The sequence below is a fragment of the Pseudophryne corroboree genome, chromosome 8, assembly GCF_028390025.1.
Source record: "Pseudophryne corroboree isolate aPseCor3 chromosome 8, aPseCor3.hap2, whole genome shotgun sequence".
Taxonomy (NCBI): Eukaryota; Metazoa; Chordata; class Amphibia; order Anura; family Myobatrachidae; genus Pseudophryne; species Pseudophryne corroboree.
The window spans coordinates 116,443,689-116,461,125 of record NC_086451.1 but is presented as its reverse complement, the minus strand read 5'-3'; the positions used below and the strand labels follow the sequence as shown (position 1 = coordinate 116,461,125).

Genomic DNA, 17,437 nt, shown 5'->3' with positions numbered 1-17,437 from the left:
ATCCCCCGCCCCTCCCTGGTGAGACATGCAAGATGTATGTCGCCCGCAACTCTACCTCAGAGTATTACTTAGTTAACCCATGGGTGGATAATTTAGCGGGATGGACAGAGAAAGCAGGACAGGACCCATTCCTACGGGAAGGCAGTAATTACCTTTTCTATATGGAGGATTAAAAAAAAAAAATGTCAGTTTCCAACAGCACAGAAGCGAGGCAGTGAGAAACTGTAAGTCTTTGAAATCCCTCTCGCCTCCCCCTTGCATTCCAATGTATCCTGCGCTTGAGGACACAGATCTCTTGGCAGCAGTAACCCTTTCACACCAGATGGGATCGCCTCCAACTCCACTGCTGGAGGATGCGTCCACTAGCTCTATCCCTAACGCACCAATAACCCAGAGTTTAGATAATAGTAAAACACTGTCCCAAGCCCACTATTACCCTCGATGGCTGTATATCTTATTTGCGCAAAGCTTGCAAAGGACGCAGCTATACATTTATATGAGAAAGAGGCTGCAGGGTGTTTTGATGTAAAGAAACCTGCACCCACTCATAACTATCAGAACTCCAGACGCTTTGACAGACAGAACCAACCCCGCAGTCAGGGAAGATTCCAAAGACCCCGCGCACTGACGGGGCCCGGAGGAGGGTATCCCAGCCTTTATTCAACTCACCCGTCATAGTAAAGATTCACCTCTGCTGCCACTTATTATAAATGGAAGTAAAATTCCCTTTTTAGTGGACAGCGGTGCAACAACCAGTGTTTTGTGTTCTGACCTATGCAGTATCCCCTCTCACCAGAAAAGATAGAAGGTCTCCGCCCCATGATACAGCAATTCTTACAACAGGGTATTCTCAGACATATTGTATCACCATACTGTACTCCTGTGAACCCTGTTGCCAAAGCTGATGGCAGTATAAGATTTGTACAGGATCTCAGAGCGATCAATCAGTTAATTGTCCCAATTGCACCAATTGTTCCAGATGTAAACTCACTCATTTCTGCAATCCCTGCAGATGCTGCGTTCTTCTCTGTATTTGATTTGAAGAATGCCTTTTTCAGCATACCTGTAGATTCACAGACACAATTACTTTTTGCCTTTTCTTTTGAGGGTAAACAACTTACCTGGTGCAGATTATTGACGCACCTGTTGTCTCCAGGCCACATTGAGGCCCTGGCAACCTCACCATGGTTCAGTCCTGCTACAGTATGCAGATGATCTGCTGCTCTGTAGTAAAACTGAGGAGGCCTGCCGAGAGGATGGTGTTTCATTACTAAACTGGCTTTGTGAATGTGGACACAAGGTGTTCAAAACAAAAATGCAATGGTGTAAAAAGCATGTTCATTACTTAGGTTTTGTGCTCACTCAGGGAGAGAGGAAAGTCAGTCCACAACGCATACAGTCTGTATTGGGCCTGGTCACCCCAACTACCCAGAAGGAACTACTGTCCTTCCTGGGTATGGTAAATTACTGCAGACAGTGGATATCTGATTGCTCTTATTATGATAACATTTTGAGACAAGCCACACTGAAGGACAAACCTAAAACTGTACAATGGTCACAAGAAATGTTAACTGCATATGAAAGTTTAAAATGTATGTTGATAAAAAAGTCCGGCACTTGGCCTCCCCAATTATGTGCTACCTTTCCATCTATATGCAAGGGACAATTGTAAAACCATGGCGGGGGTGCTCACACAGTTTCATGGAGGGAAGTTGCGCCCCGTGGCATTTTTTTCCAAAGTCATGCCAGTGTCTGTGCAAGGTATGCCTGCCTGCCTCAGGGCTTTGGCAGCCTGTGCAATGGTTGCAGAAATGGCCACTACCCTCACTTTAGGCCACATCACAGTACTCCACACCACACATGATGTCCTGGCAATACTTAAAGGCTTACACACACAGCACATGTCAGCACAACGCCTTAGTGGATATGAAGTACTCCTTTTGAGTAACCCTACCCTTACCATTAAGTACACTGCTAGTTCTTCTGGCCCTGCACCCATTCTCAATGCCCTTTTAGGCTTGAAAGGTCCCGAGGATGAACCACCCGACCTACATGACTGTGCTGCTTCCATTGAAGCTGAAACTTCTCCCAGACTTGACATGTCTCCCGTTCCCATACCAGGCGCAGACATAGTTTTTGTTGACGGCTCCTGTAGTAGGCCCAATGACAATACATACCAGGCTGGCTATGCCATTGTCACCCTCCCTGACACTGTGTTGGAAACCCTGCCAATACCTTATCAGTCCGCGCAAGCTGCAGAACTCATTGCACTCACTAGAGCATGTCCCTCCCTTGACAGCGTCCATCTGCTCACTCAACTTCAAGCTGCTGCGACTAATACTGATCTCTCCGACTGGACTTACCCAATTCTGCAGAAAAAATCCTAAATCAGGATTAATCTGCAAAGAGGGGAAACCCTGTATACCCCAGTCCAGTGCCCCTTTGCTCGTTGCCCAGTGCCGTGGTGTTGGTCACCGTGGTGAAGCCACAACACTCCTCCTACTAACCAATGATTTTTATGTTACTAATGCCAAATCACTTGTGGACCAGTATGTTAGCAGATGCATCACTTGCCTCAGGAACAACCCTAATAAAGCTAAACACCAGCATCTTGAATACCCCACAGAAAACTCTAGGATACTCACCCTTTGAAATACTAATGGGTAGACCCTTTTCCTACACCCTGGGCTAAGAAACCACTAGTAATACAGGAAGGAGATCTAGAACTCATCAGAGAAGAGTATGTCAGGTCCCTGATAACAAAACTGAATGAAATTGAACATGAGGTTGTTTGTAAAAACCCTTTGAATCCACAGGAACCTACACACCCCTTTAAAGTCAGAGACAGAGTCGTGGTGAAGGTGCTCCCCAGGAACAAGAGCCCAGGAGACTTCACCTATGGTCCAGAGACAGAGGTCGTAGCAGTTACCCGAACAGCAGTCCTGACAGAGGAAAGTCCTACCTGGATCCATGCATCCCGAGTAAAAAAGGTTCCTAGACCAGACCTAGAGAGGGAAGCAAGTGATTCCAGTGAGGTACGAACCGGGGCAGACAGCCCTGACCTCCCACCTAGCGAAGACAGAAGAACAGAAAACGATGAAGAACCTGCCCCCTATCTCTATCCTGGGGACTATCTCGATAGCCCTACTGGCCCTCATTCACCTCACAATATGTGAAGTCGACATCACACAAACAGATGGGGTCCCCACCTTGTGGTACAATTCCTCCAATACACACGTAGCCACATACATCCTTGATTATTTCATGTTCCCTAAACTTGCTGACAACAAACACAATAAAAGCAACTGTTATGTCTGTGGCAAATCTAGGCCCCACCTAGGTACAGTGCCCCTTAATATACCCCTAGAACAGGAAAATTGTTTTTTTCAGCCTTTTTAATGACACCAAAACAAATGACAGTCAGTGCGAAATGTGGAAAAGGGAATATCCCATATTGTCAAAAAATCCCAACCCAGGAAGCACCATAACCATATATCCTGGAAACTATACCTGTTATACATCTAACACCACCACAGGGAGAAATTTAAAAACCTTCCCACCAGGGTATTGTGCAAATAAAAGAACAACTGTTTTAGTCAACCAAACTAGATCATTAGGCGACATTTATTACATATGTGGGGATATGAAGCTTAGAATTAAATTAGACACACCATGGTATGGTGAGTGTGCCCTGGCCAAAGTCATAATGCCACTCCTAATGATCACCGATGACCCCACTCCTCCCTCTAATACTCCTGCTAATCGAAAGAAAAGAGCACTCCCAGGAGGTAGCTTTGACCCCCACGTATACATTGATGCTATAGGGGTCCCAAGAGGTGTTCCAAATGAGTTCAAAGCTAGAGATGAGGTGGCTGCGGGTTTTGAGTCATTGTTTCCTATAGTAACTGTAAATAAAAACGTAGCCTGGATTAATTATATATATTATAATCAACAAAGATTTGTTAATGATACCAAAGATGCTCTTAAAGGTATAGCTGAACAGCTAGAAGCCACTTCCCAAATGACATTCCAAAATAGAATGGCCCTTGACATGATCCTAGCAGAAAAAGGCGGTACATGTGTTTACATTAGTAAGGTGGAAGGCTGTTGTACATATATTCCTGACAACACTGGTCCCAATGGTAAGGTTACTTTAGCCATAAACAAGTTAGAAACCTTATCCATAGAACTTAAGAAAAATTCAGGTATTGATAACCCATGGAGCCAATATTTTGGGTGGTTTGAAAATTGGAAACAGGCTCTTGTGCAAATAAGCATATTCATACTTGTAACTTTAATTCTTGTAGGCATTATAGTTTATTGTGTAATTCCCTGTGGAAAGAAACTTACCTCCAAAGGCATTGATAAGGCCCTGATGTACTATGATATAACCACCAGTCCTGTCACCTCCTCTGATAGTAAGGGACCCGACGATTATGTCCAATATCTCAAGAACTGGAGGAACAAGAAAGGAGCCTCACTCAAGAATCATGTTATATAATAATCATGATTCTAAGAGGGGATTGAAGGGTTAAACATGCTATATGAATTGTTATGTGTTTGAATAGACACGTACGCACTCTCTACAAGATGCCTTTGTCTGTTCATATAATATAAGGCTTGTGTGTGTCTTATCTTCAAGGACAATTACATACCAGATCAAAACTGTTACTTCTGTGTGTTACTAAAATATCCTGCATGTAATGTCGTATGCTACTTCTATTTATCCAATCATATGCTTGCACATATTGTATACACCCATGTTTCTTTTCTATATAGTACGCTGTAATTTATTAAATAAACAGTGTGAATTTTTACTGCTTGTGTTGTGCATGTAACTCATAGCATGAAGGTTTACACTCCCAGACGTCTGAGAGGCCATCACATCGAGGGTTAAAGAATAGAGGGGCGAATCCTTTCATGCCCCTACTTCAACAAGGACGGGGTTACTATTCCACACGGGTTGGGGTACCGAAACCGCATGGTTCGGTGTGACCCATTTTATATTTAAAATCCTTGAACACAAAAATTCAAGTTCAAGATGGAATCGCTCAGGGCGGTTATTCCAAGCCTGGACGAGGGGGATTACATGGTATCCTGGGACATCAAGGATGCTTACCTGCATGTCCCCATTTACCATCCTCGCCAGGAGTACCTCAGATTTGTGGTACAGGATTACCATTACCAAGTCCAGACACTGCCGTTTGGACTGTACATGGCACAGAGGGTGTTTTTATCAAGGTAATGGCCGAAATGTTGATACTCCTTCAAAAAAAGGGAGTTGTAATTATCCCGTACTTGGACAATCTCGTTATAAGGGCGAGGTCCAAGGAGCAGTTGGTAGTCGGGGTAGCACTATTTTGGAAAGTGCTACAACAGCATGGTTGGATTCTAAACAGTCCAAAGTCACAGCTGGTTCCTATGACACGTCTACTGTTCCTGGGGATGGTTCTGGACATAAACCAGAAATAGTGTTTCTCCCGGAGGAGAAAGCCAAGGAGTTGTCATCTCTAGTCAGAGACCTCCTGAAGCCAAAATAGGTAGCGGTGCATCATTGCACGCGAGTCCTGGGAAAAATGGTAGCTTCCTACGAAGCAATCCCATTAGGCAGGTTCCATACAAGAACTTTTCAGAGGGACCTGTTGGACAAGTGGTCCGGATCGCATCTTCCGATGCATAGGCTGATAACCCTGTCTCCAAGGACCAGGGTATCTCTACTGTGGTGGCTGCAGAGTGCCCATCTTCAAGAGGGCCGCAGGTTCGGCATACAGGACTAGGTCCTAGTGACCATGGATTCCAGCCTTTGAGGCTGGGAGGCAGTCACACAGGGAAGAAATTTCCAGGGACTTTGGTCAAGTCAGGTTATTTCCCTACACATAAATATTCTGGACCTGAGGGCCATTTACAATGCCCTGAGGCCGGCAAGGCCTCTGCTTCAAAACCAGCCGGTACTGATCCAATCAGACAACATCACGGCAGTCGCCCATGTAAACCAACAGGGCGGCACAAGAAGCAGGATGGCGATGGCAGAAGCCACAAGGATTCTCCGATAGGCGGAAAATCATGTGTTAGCACTGTCAGCAGTGTTCATTCCCGGAGTGGACAACTGGGAAGCAGATCTTCTCAACAGACACGACCTCCACCCGGGATAATGGGGACTTCCTCCAGAAGTCTTCCAATAGGATTGTACACCATTGGGAAAGGCCACAGGTGGACATGATGGCGTCCCGCCTCAACAAAAAGCTATAAAAGATATTGCACCGGGTCAAGGGACCCTCAGGCGATAGCTATGGACGCTCTGGTAACACCGTGGGTGTACCAGTCGGTTTATGTGTTCTCCCCTCTGCCTCTCATACCAAAGGTACTGAGAATAATAAGAAGGCGAGGAGTAAGAACGATACTCGTGGATGGCCAAGAAGAGCTTGGTACCCAGAACTTCAAGAATTTATATCAGAGGACCCATGGCCTCTGCCACTCAGACAGGACCTGCGGCAGCAGGGGCCCTGTCTGTTCCAAGACTTACCGCGGCTGCGTTTGTCGGCATGGCGGTTGAACGCCGGATCCTGAAGGAAAAGGGCATTCCGGAGGAAGTCATTCCTACGCTTACTAAAGCCAGGAAAGAGGTTACAGCAACTCATTATCACCGCATATGGCGAAAATATGTTGCATGGTGTGAGGCCGAAAGGGCCCCAACAGAGGAATTTCAACTAGGTCGATCTCTGCATTTCCTGCAAGCAGGAGTGACTATGGGCCTTAAATTGGGTTCCATTAAGGTACAGATCTCGGCTCTGTCGATTTTTCTTTCAAAAAGAACTAGCTTCAGTACCTGAAGTTCAGACATTTATAAAAGGAGTGCTGCAGAGTCAGCCCCCGTTTGTGCCTCCTGTGGCACCTTGGGATCTCAACGTGGTGTTGAGTTTCTTAAAATCACATTGGTTTGAACCACTAAAAACCGTGGATCTGAAATATCTCACGTGGAAGGTGGTTATGTTATTGGCCTTGGCTTCTGCCAGGCGAGTATCAAAGTTGGCGGCTTTGTCTTGTAAAAGCCCTTATTTGATTTTCCATATGGATAGGGCAGAATTGAGGACTCGTCCCCAGTTTCTCCCAAAGGTGGTGTCAGCGTTTCACCTGAACCAGCCTATTGTGGTGCCTAGGCTACTAGGGACTTGGAGGACTCCAAGTTGCTAGACGTTGTCAGGGCACTGAAAATATATGTTTCCAGAACGGCTAGAGTCAGAAAATCTGACTCGCTGTTTATCCTATATGCACCTAACAAGCTGGGTGCTCCTGCTTCTAAGCAGACTTTTGCTCGTTGGATTTGTAGTACAATTCAGCTTGCACATACTGTGGCAGGCCTGCCACAGCCAAAATCTGTCAATGCCCATTCCACAAGGAAGGTGGGCTCATCTTGGGCGGCTGCCCGAGAGGTCTCGGCTTTACAATTTTGCCGAGCAGCTACTTGGTCAGGGGCAAACACGTTTGCAAAAATTCTACAAATGTGATACCCTGGCTGAGGAGGACCTTGAGTTCTCTCATTCGGTGCTGCAGAGTCATCCGCACTCTCCCGCCCGTTTGGGAGCTTTGGTATAATCCCCATGGTCCTTTCGGAGTTCCCAGCATCCACTAGGACGTCAGAGAAAATACGATTTTACTCACCGGTAAATCTATTTCTCGTAGTCCGTAGTGGATGCTGGGCGCCCATCCCAAGTGCGGTTTATCTGCAATACTTGTACATAGTTATGGTTAACTAAATCGGGTTATTGTTGAGCCATCTGTTGAGAGGCTCTATTGTTTCATACTGTTAACTGTGTTTCATATCACGAGTTGTACGGTGTGATTGGTGTGGCTGGTATGAGTCTTACCCGGGATTCAAAATCCTTCCTTATTGTGTACGCTCGTCCGGGCACAGTACCTAACTGAGGCTTGGAGGAGGGTCATAGTGGGAGGGGCCAGTGCACACCAGGTAGTCTAAGATCTTTCTAGAGTGCCCAGCCTCCTTCGGAGCCCGCTATTCCCCATGGTCCTTACGGAGTTCCCAGCATCCACTACGGACTACGAGAAATAGAATTACCGGTGAGTAAATTCTTATTTTTCTAGGAGCTCAGGAGAGCCCCTAGTGTGCATCCAGCTCAGTCGGGCACAAGATTCTAACTGAAGTCTGGAGGAGGGTCATAGAGGGAGGAGCCAGTGCACACCAGTTAGACCAAAAGCTTTCTTTTAGTTGTGCCCAGTCTCCTGCGGAGCCGCTATTCCCCATGGTCCTTACGGAGTCCCAGCATCCACTTGGAACGTCAGAGAAAATTACATTTCTCTACAAGATCAATTTTGCCAGTTTCATAATTTAAGTTTAAAGCTCAAATGGGAAAAAAAGACAATTTCGGAGAACAACTGTGTAGAGAAGCTTTTAAATTGTGACGCTTCGTGTGCAAATAAGGCAATTGGTAATAATTACATGAATGATAATAATAATTATAACAACACTGACTGCTCTTGTGTTGTGTACACAATCACATTGCATTGTAATAGCACCCCTGGTCCGGTTACCTTCGGAATGTACCATTGCGTCCCCCCACAGCCTGGTGTCTTCATAATGGTAGAGTCCGTCACCCGGAAGAACTCTGCAGCAGGCTGCCCCCTCCCTTTCCTCTGGTAGCCGGCGGTGATAATGGTGAGTGAGCGGCGCTGGTCTGGGACTATCCACCGCCATCCTTGGGTTCGGGGTCCGTGCTCGTCGGTTATGTCCTGCCGGTGTGTGGCAGAGAGTGTGCGGAGTGCGGCGGGGGCTGTATTGTCTCTGTGCGGGGAGGGGATGAGGAGAAGGATGTGTGTTTCTGGGGCCTCCCTATGTATCTCAGTAAGGCCGGGGTGTCATGGCCGCTGACGTAGTGTCCCTGTACTGCAGGGCCGGGCGTTTGTGTCTCTCTAGGTCAGGAGTATCAGGTAGAGCAGAGGCAGCTGCTGTGGAACTACACATCCCAGCTTACTCTGCCGCAGTAGCATAACTGCGGCAGAGTTTGCTGGGATGTGCAGTTCCACAGCAGCTGAAGTGCCACACGCTGCCTATCCCTGCTCTAGTGGCTGTAGGACCACAGATCCCAGCATGGCCTGCACCTGGTGTGTGTGTGTGTGTGTGTGTGTTTGTTGCTTACTGTGGATGCTGTAGCAGGTCAGTCCTGTCACTAATCACACGGTGGGCTCTGTAGACATGTACAGGGGAATATGTTATTAGTTGGGAGTCCTCTCCAGCCACACAAACAGGCTTGTGCTGTTTATGTTGGTTATTGAGATAGGTACCATGCAAAAGGAATAGGCTAGTACAGTGGATCCTAAACTCTGCTCTCAAGGTATCTTAACCTTTAAAACCTGTAATGTTGGGATGATTACAGGTTTTAAGGCTATGCATGCTTGAACGCAGGTGAGTTTATTTGTACTTTGGTCAATTTGATTTAACCATGGGTAGCCTTAAAACCTGGATTGTTAGGCTTACTTGCGGGCCACGTTTAGGAACTTCTGCAGCATTGTGAAATATCTGGTGATGGGGCTCAGTCAGATGCTTAGTTGGAAAAGGTGAGTCCATTGTGACACCTGATAAAATTATTTCCAATGGCATGTGTTTAATTGGCTGTGAAAGTAAATTATACTAAATGAGTCTGTTCGCCTTACATTTTGTGTATGTGTACTATAAAAAATTTTTTTCACTGCTTGCAACACTTGATCAGATCAACAGTTATCCACATACTGCATTCATCCACATTGCATGCTTTTCCTTGCACCCCTAATTGGTGCACAAGGAATCTTGTGATGCTGTTGGTACTGTATATGGCTGATGTGTGTAATTGAGCATCACTTAAGGGCCCTACGCACTTGCTGATGTGTGTGGGCAATATGAACGATCTCGTTCAGTAATGAAAGATAAATCGTTCATACCGATCAGTGTGAATGCATGAACAATGCGCGTACCCGCGGTCGTTCGTCGTTGGTTTTCCCTCGTTCTGCATAGTAAGCCAATTTGGACGATGGTCGTTAATCGTTGAAATCGACCAAGTGTGTTGGGCCTATAAAGATTTGCCTCCCTGTTTACTATACTTGTGACTTGACTGTGATTTCTTGTCACAGCTGCATGATTATAAACAGAGGCTGTAAACACTGTCGTTTATATTCATTCAACGTTCATTAAAACACATTGCCTTCATTTCAGTTTTCCTTCACATGGATGGGGGTTCTTGGCTATATCGTGTAACACTTGAAAGTTGTGGTAAAACTTTATTATGCCTAATAAAAACATGTTTATATCTCTTAAACTCATTTTACAGGCAAAGATTAAGGCCCGAGACCTGCGCGGTAAGAAAAAGGAGGAGCTGTTGAAGCAGCTGGATGACCTCAAAGTAGAACTGTCTCAGCTTAGAGTTGCTAAGGTGACAGGAGGTGCTGCTTCAAAGCTGTCCAAGATGTGAGTACATGCACTGAGGAATTCTTACATCAGAATGCAAGGCCTGGTCTTAACGATAGGATTGAAGGACTTAAGGGCAGTACACACGGGGAGAGATGTGTGCTGAGCGAGGGGGGTGCTCATTTCAACCAGCGGGTGAAACGAGCGATGTGGGACATACGACGTTAGGGGCCGCGCATCGCTATCGCTATGGGAATACACACTGAGAGATATGTTCTTAAAATCTAAGCAATCTCTGTGTGTACCCAAAATCTTTTAGTTGGCTAATTTCTTAAATGCACCTGGAATCTATAATGGCCTAAGCCTTTATCTTAGAGCTTGTAAGCACAGATAATCTTCTCCTTTATGTACAGTAACTAGTGGACGATTGCATAGGCCAGTGTCTCCCAACTGCGGTCCTCAAGGTATCTCAACAGTCTGGGTTTTAAGGATATTTTAGGTGCAGGTGACTTAGCACTTCAGTCAGTTTGATTATGCCATCGGTGCACAAGCAGTGATTTTCCTATAACCTGGACTGTTTGGGTGCTTTGGGGATTGTACTTGAGAACCACTGGCATAGACCGTTAATTCCCCCGCCCCCTCCACAGTTCTGCACTTCAGCCATGTTGTGGTGTGTGCACATATCTTACAAATGGTGGCTGCACCCCATTGGCTCTTGACAGTCCGACAGATATGCCCCTCATGCTGCCAGATATGCCCCCTCCCCAAGTGCCAAATATGCTCCCCCAGTGCCTGTAGCTTAACCCTCCGTCGATCCCGCTCTGTCTTCTGAAGGAGGGACACGGAGCGCACAGCGCGCGCCTCTCCTGTGTCCCTCCTGCATCTCCGGCGGCTGCGGCGGGTCTATTAAAGGAAGTGCCGGTTCGTGATCAGATGTCACGAACGGGTACTTCCTTTAATAGACCCGCGGCTGCTGCCGCCGGAGATGCAGGAGGGACACAGGAGAGGCGCGCGCTGTGCGCTCCGTGTCCCTCCTTCACACTGCTCTGCCTGTCACACTGCACTGCCACTGACTCGAGTATAAGCCGAGGTGGCTTTTTCAGCACAAAAAAAAGTGCTGAAAAAGTCGGCTTATACTCTAGTATATACGGTATATAGATCTCAACTTTTAGGGGACATTTGAGGGATTCGGGGTACTCGGTCAACATGGTAGCACACTAAGGCAGAGGTTCCCAAACTGTGTGCCGTGGCTCCCTGGGGTGCCTCGGGACACTTGCAGGGGTGTCCTGGGTTGGTGGTCCAGGACCAATTCAAATTATTCAAGGTCAATATAATAGGCAAAACCAGTGCTGGTGGCTGCCAGTCATAAAATGTGGCCAATCGGAAGCAAATCTTGTCCCTCACCACACAACTGACCCTAAGGATGACAAATAAACGCGATCTACTTAATGTAATATCTTTCTAAATTTCTCAATAAGAAATTTTTGGCTTAGGGGTGCCGTGAAAAAAATTCTTATGTTCTAGGGCGCCGTGATTCAAAAAAGTTTGGAAACAACTGCATTAAGGATTGTTTCATTTATTTCCTTTTATAATCCTTGGAACACCAGAAGAGAATTCTGCAGCTGGGCTGCTGTCACCCAACCACAGCACCATCCCTTCCCCTCCTAAACTGAAAAGATCACAATGTATCTGGTTATAACCATTCAATACCTTTCAATCAGCGTTAGTATTTTATTGTTGCCTAGAACTCATGCCCCCAGTGCTGTGGGTACCTATATTTTGTGCACTTACGATGTAACTTAAATGACTGTCTAGCATGGTCCGTGTGTCATAGTTGGCTATGCCTTACAGTGTAAAACAAATGGGCTTTGGCGCTCTTCTCCTTTCACTTAAGTTTATTCCTTACTTTTTTTATTCTTAATCTCCTTTCAGTCGTGTCGTCCGCAAGTCCATTGCCAGAGTCCTGACCGTAATCAACCAGACACAAAAAGAAAACTTAAGGAAGTTTTACAAAGTGAGTGGTAATTTTTACCTGTTTGAGAATATGCAAATTCCTCTTACCCTCTACCTGTAAGCATTGCACCAATATACACGGAATCAAACCAGGTTATATTATGATGTTCAATAGTGGAACAGTTATACTGTAGGTTAAAATTTGTAATTTCATTAAGGGCCTATTTATGATTACTGGGGCCCCTGAAAAGTAACATCCCTTTATCAGTGTGCTGAGAGAGCTTCTCTAGCAGATGTAGAACTCTGTACTTGTGCTGTTGTCTGGAGCAGCGAAAGTTTATACTGCCAGGAGCAGGCACAATTGTGAACAAGAGCAGGAAAGGAAGCCTTGCATTGGCTATCTGAGAAAACAATAGGTTTTGGGAGTTTGATAAATTGCACAATTGCCATTTTTATACATAGATTTGGTGAATATGGTTAAACCATTTACGTTCTGTGGTAGTGTCACTGATTAACACCTGACAATTTAGCCTATGGCTATTGGGAAGCAGTACATGAATATCTGGTCAGTAACTAGACTCAATCTTCCTGAAGAGGCCATGTTTAGGTGACAGGTGAACCTTGAAAGGAGAAGCATTAGCGGCTTTCATATTACAGAAAATGAATAAAATCGCAACACTATCTTGTCTCGATGAAAGAATTGAATCCAGTGTTTGGTTTTCAGATGTCGCAAGACAGTCACCCAGCACTGCGCTTGCTTTATGGCTGCAGTGTGAATCTGTTCTTGCTATAGTAACTTACACCAGGTGGCAGTCTGCTTTCCCCTGTGTAAAGGTGTTGACGCTGCTTGGTGAATACATTGTGTCACTAATACTGGATGTTCCATATGCAAATCTTGGCTGTACCCAACCATATTAGGTGCAGTTTATTGACATGTTTCTGTAGTTTGTGCCTGACAGATGGGACGTTCCATTTCTGAAGTTGTGCAGACATGCAACATTCCTTGATTTATAATGTCACGTGAACTATAAATACCTCATGGAGGGCATTACCACCCACTTGGACAGGCATTTGCTGACCACTGGTGCTTAATGATTGTGACAGCGGCTTCTGGACAGAATTGTCCATGGTAACAGACAAGTGGCACTGGCACAAATCACGTCCACATTCAATGCATGAGGTTCCAGATGGATATCCAGTAGGTCAATGCAGTGTTTTTTAGCTTCCATGGGATATAGGAGCAGAAGACCTGCCAAAGTTCCCCTGTTAACACTAGGACACTGGATACAGCGCCTCACCTGGGCTTGTGATGTCTCTAATTAGACCCTGGATGACTGGCAATATGTGGCGTGATCCAGTGAATCACTGTTTCAGTTGTTTCGGGCTGATGGTAGGGTTCAGGTGTGGCACAGACCCCTGGATAGCTGGTGATTATTCCATAACGCTGGTTGCCTGAACAAGTAACAGCTACATTGCAGTGTTTGGGTCATTTGCAGCACTTCATGTACCCCCACAATGATGGAATATTACAGCAGGATAATGCACTGTCACTGACCTTCGAGTTGTCTAGAATTGGTTTTAAGAGCATTCTGGAGAGTTCCGAGGCATGGTGTAGCCACCACATTTGCCCAACATGAACACAGTCGAGTATTTATGGGACGTGATGGAGAGTCCTATTTGCACCTAAGATCCTACACCTACAAATATCATGGAGCTGTGGGAAGCTATCCAGATGGCATGGGTTAACATCCCTCCAGAGTATGGTGGCCAATCCTGGAATTGGCGGGATCATGGCCTAAATTGGGCAGGATTCAATCCTGGGATTGGAGTTTCTGATCCTGGGGATTTTGGGTTTTGGCCACCACCTTAGTTTTTTCTATGCTCGGCAGCGTTGAACATCCTCGGGCTCAGACGCTGCCCTGCTCCCCCTTGCCCCGGCTGTGCGCACTGTGCAGCATGACCTGAAGTCAGAGGCCATGCTGCGCAGCCTCCTGCCGGACTGACCTCACCGCCGCCTTGCACCTCACAATAAGTGGCCCGCCTGCCTATCGTCCAGGTTAGGGTGAGTTATCTGAGCTGAGCAGGAGGAGGGAGTGGGACACATTGAAAAGAAGCCAATCCTGGGATTGATCATTTTTCAATCCCAATACTTCTGGTATCTGCCATGTTGAGTTGCTGTACTCTGCCAGGCTAGAGTAGGTAGGATACTAGGCACCTATCCCATAACTTTTGGCACAATGTCTTGCTAACATTTAACAGCAAGTAAAATGTAACACTAACCCTAGCAACTTTTTGCGTTTAACTTTCAGAAGGCTGCTCATGTCTATCTGGATGTATGAGTGGCAGTGTATATCTGACTTTCCATTTATTTTAGCCTTTTACAAAAGTGCTCTTGTATATTTGTAAAACGTATATACTTTCTTAACAGGGCAAGAAATACAAGCCTTTGGATCTGAGGCCAAAGAAGACCAGAGCACTGAGGCGCAGGCTAAACAAGCACGAGGAGTCTCTGAGGACCAAGAAACAGCAGAGAAAAGACCGCCTGTATGCCGTGCGCAAGTTTGCTGTCAAGGCATAAGTCATGTCCTAAATAAAATCTTTTCGGTATATGAATTGCTGTTGTGTCTCAATAAAAAGCATCAAAATACGCTGCAGGTGACGGAGCAAAGTCTCGCACAAAGCTGTAGTAATTCTGCTGTGGTGGAACACTTTACAGTACAATCAAGTGATAAGATATTTTATAAAGTATAACAGTTTGAGGATTGCTATTGCCTGCCATATTCTACTATAGAAAACCCCCTATTTCTCTTACGTCCTAGAGTATGCTGGGGTCCACATTAGTACCATGGGGTATAGACGGGTCCACTAGGAGCCATTGGCACTAAGAGTTTGAGTGTGGGCTGGCTCCTCCCTCTATGCCCCTCCTACCAGACTGTTTAGAAAATGTGCCCGGAGGAGCCGGTCACAGCTAGGGGAGCTACATAGGAGTTCTTTTAGTTTTATTATTATTTTTTAGAGTTTAGGCACAGGGAGGCTGCTGGCAACAGCCTCCCTGCTTCGAGGGACTAAGGGGGGGAGTAGTGTCCGCCCTGTGGGGTCTGAGCCACTATGTCCGGTGACAGGACACTGAGCTCCTGAGGGGATCGAACGTTTGCTGCCACAAGGGATCCCTTAACCCAGCAGCATGCCGCCGCCACCCCCTTACAGAGCCAGAAGATCAGTGGCGAGTTGGTCACCGGCCTCCTGGCAAGCAGGAGCCGGTGTGAAGATGGCGGCGACACTGCGCTCTGGGGCTCAGCGGTACATGGTGTGGCGCTGGGAGGGGTGCCCTGAGCCAGATCCTACACTGTCCAGCAAGCCAGTCAGGGCTAATTTATTGCCTTAGTTTGAAGTGGGATTGTATCGGGAGGAGTTTGCAATCATTGCATTCACATGGCAATTGTTCCTATTTAATGTCTAGTCTCAGGTTATAAGTGCTTCCATAGAAGTGCTGACATAAGTGTTAGAAAATTAGCGTTATACCTGCGTTAAACTGAAGGGAAACATCAGCACACCAACATTAACACAAATGGACTGCCTTAATGCCTCAAAAGTATGTTATTCATCTTATGCATATTATCTGTTTCTCTAACGTCCTAAGTGGATGCTGGGACTCCGTAAGGACCATGGGGATTAGCGGCTCCGCAGGAGACTGGGCACAACTAAAGAGAGCTTTAGGACTACCTGGTGTGCACTGGCTCCTCCCACTAAGACCCTCCTCCAGACCTCAGTTAGATTTCTGTGCCCGGCTGAGCTGGATGCACACTAGGGGCTCTCCTGAGCACCTAGAAAGAAAGTATATTTAGGTTTTTTTATTTTCAGTGAGATCTGCTGGCAGCAGACTCACTGCAGCGAGGGACTAAGAGGAGAAGTGAACCTACCTAACAGGTGGTAGTTTGGGCTTCTTAGGCTACTGGACACCATTAGCTCCAGAGGGATCGACCGCAGGACCCGACCTTGGTGTTCGTTCCCGGAGCCGTGCCGCCGTCCCCCTTACAGAGCCAGAAGCACGAAGAAGGTCCGGAAAATCGGCGGCAGAAGACTTAGGTCTTCACCAAGGTAGCGCACAGCACTGCAGCTGTGCGCCATTGCTCCTCATGTACACCTCACACTTCGGTCACTGATGGGTGCAGGGCGCTGGGGGGGCACCCTGAGGGCAATAAATAACACCTCGGCTGGCAAAATATACATCATATATAGTCCCAGAGGCTATATAGATGTAAAATTACCCCTGCCAGTATCACAGAAAAAGCGGGAGAAAGTCAGCCGAAAAGGGGGCGGGGCTTCTCCCTCAGCACACTGGCGCCATTTTCTCTTAACAGTGCAGCTGGAAGACAGCTCCCCAGGCTCTCCCCTGTAGTTTTCAGGCTCAAAGGGTTAAAAAGAGAGGGGGGGCACTAAATTTAGGCGCAATATATGTATACAAGCAGCTATTTGGGAAAAATCACTCGGTTATAGTGTTAATCCCTGCATTATATAGCGCTCTGGTGTGTGCTGGCATACTCTCTCTCGGTCTCCCCAAAGGACTTTGTGGGGTCCTGTCCTCAGTCAGAGCATTCCCTGTGTGTGTGCGGTGTGTCGGTACGGCTGTGTCGACATGTTGGATGAGGAAGGTTACGTGGAGGCGGAGCAGAGGCCGATAAATGGGATGTTGCCCCCTGTGGGGCCGACACCAGAGTGGATGGATAGGTGGAAGGTATTAACAGACAGTGTCCACTCCTTACATAAAAGGCTGGATGACGTAACAGCTGTGGGACAGCTGGCTTCTCAGCCCGCGTCTGCCCAGGCGTCTCAAAGGCCATCAGGGGCTCAAAACAACGCCCGTTACCTCAGATGGCAGACACAGATGTCGACACGGAGTCTGACTCCAGTGTCGACGAGGTTGAGACATATACACAATCCACTAGGAACATCCGTTACATGATCTCGGCAATGAAAAAATGTGTTACGCATTTTCTGACATAAACCCAAGTACCACATAAAAGGGGTTTTATTTTTGGGGAGAAAAAACAGCCACTGTTTTGTTCCCCCATCAGATGAATGAATGAAGTG

General features: G+C 46.6%; 1 protein-coding gene across 1 annotated transcript; it reads left to right on the top strand.

Moving 5' to 3' along the window:
• Positions 1-8,570: 8,570 nt before the first annotated feature.
• On the top strand, positions 8,571-14,959 carry RPL35 (ribosomal protein L35). The gene is made up of 4 exons (XM_063936880.1): positions 8,571-8,671; positions 10,317-10,453; positions 12,326-12,407; positions 14,775-14,959. Exons 1-4 carry the CDS (start codon positions 8,669-8,671, stop codon positions 14,922-14,924), a joined length of 372 nt encoding a protein of 123 aa, XP_063792950.1. The 5' UTR covers positions 8,571-8,668; the 3' UTR covers positions 14,925-14,959.
• The last annotated feature ends 2,478 nt before the right edge of the window (positions 14,960-17,437 follow it).

What these genes read in the sequence shown, in the direction of transcription:
- RPL35 (XM_063936880.1), top strand. An exon ending in GCTTCAAAGCTGTCCAAGAT is followed by an intron (nt 10,454 to 12,325) that starts GTGAGTACATGC and finishes ATCTCCTTTCAG; the next exon opens with TCGTGTCGTCCGCAAGTCCA. An exon ending in ACTTAAGGAAGTTTTACAAA is followed by an intron (nt 12,408 to 14,774) that starts GTGAGTGGTAAT and finishes CTTTCTTAACAG; the next exon opens with GGCAAGAAATACAAGCCTTT.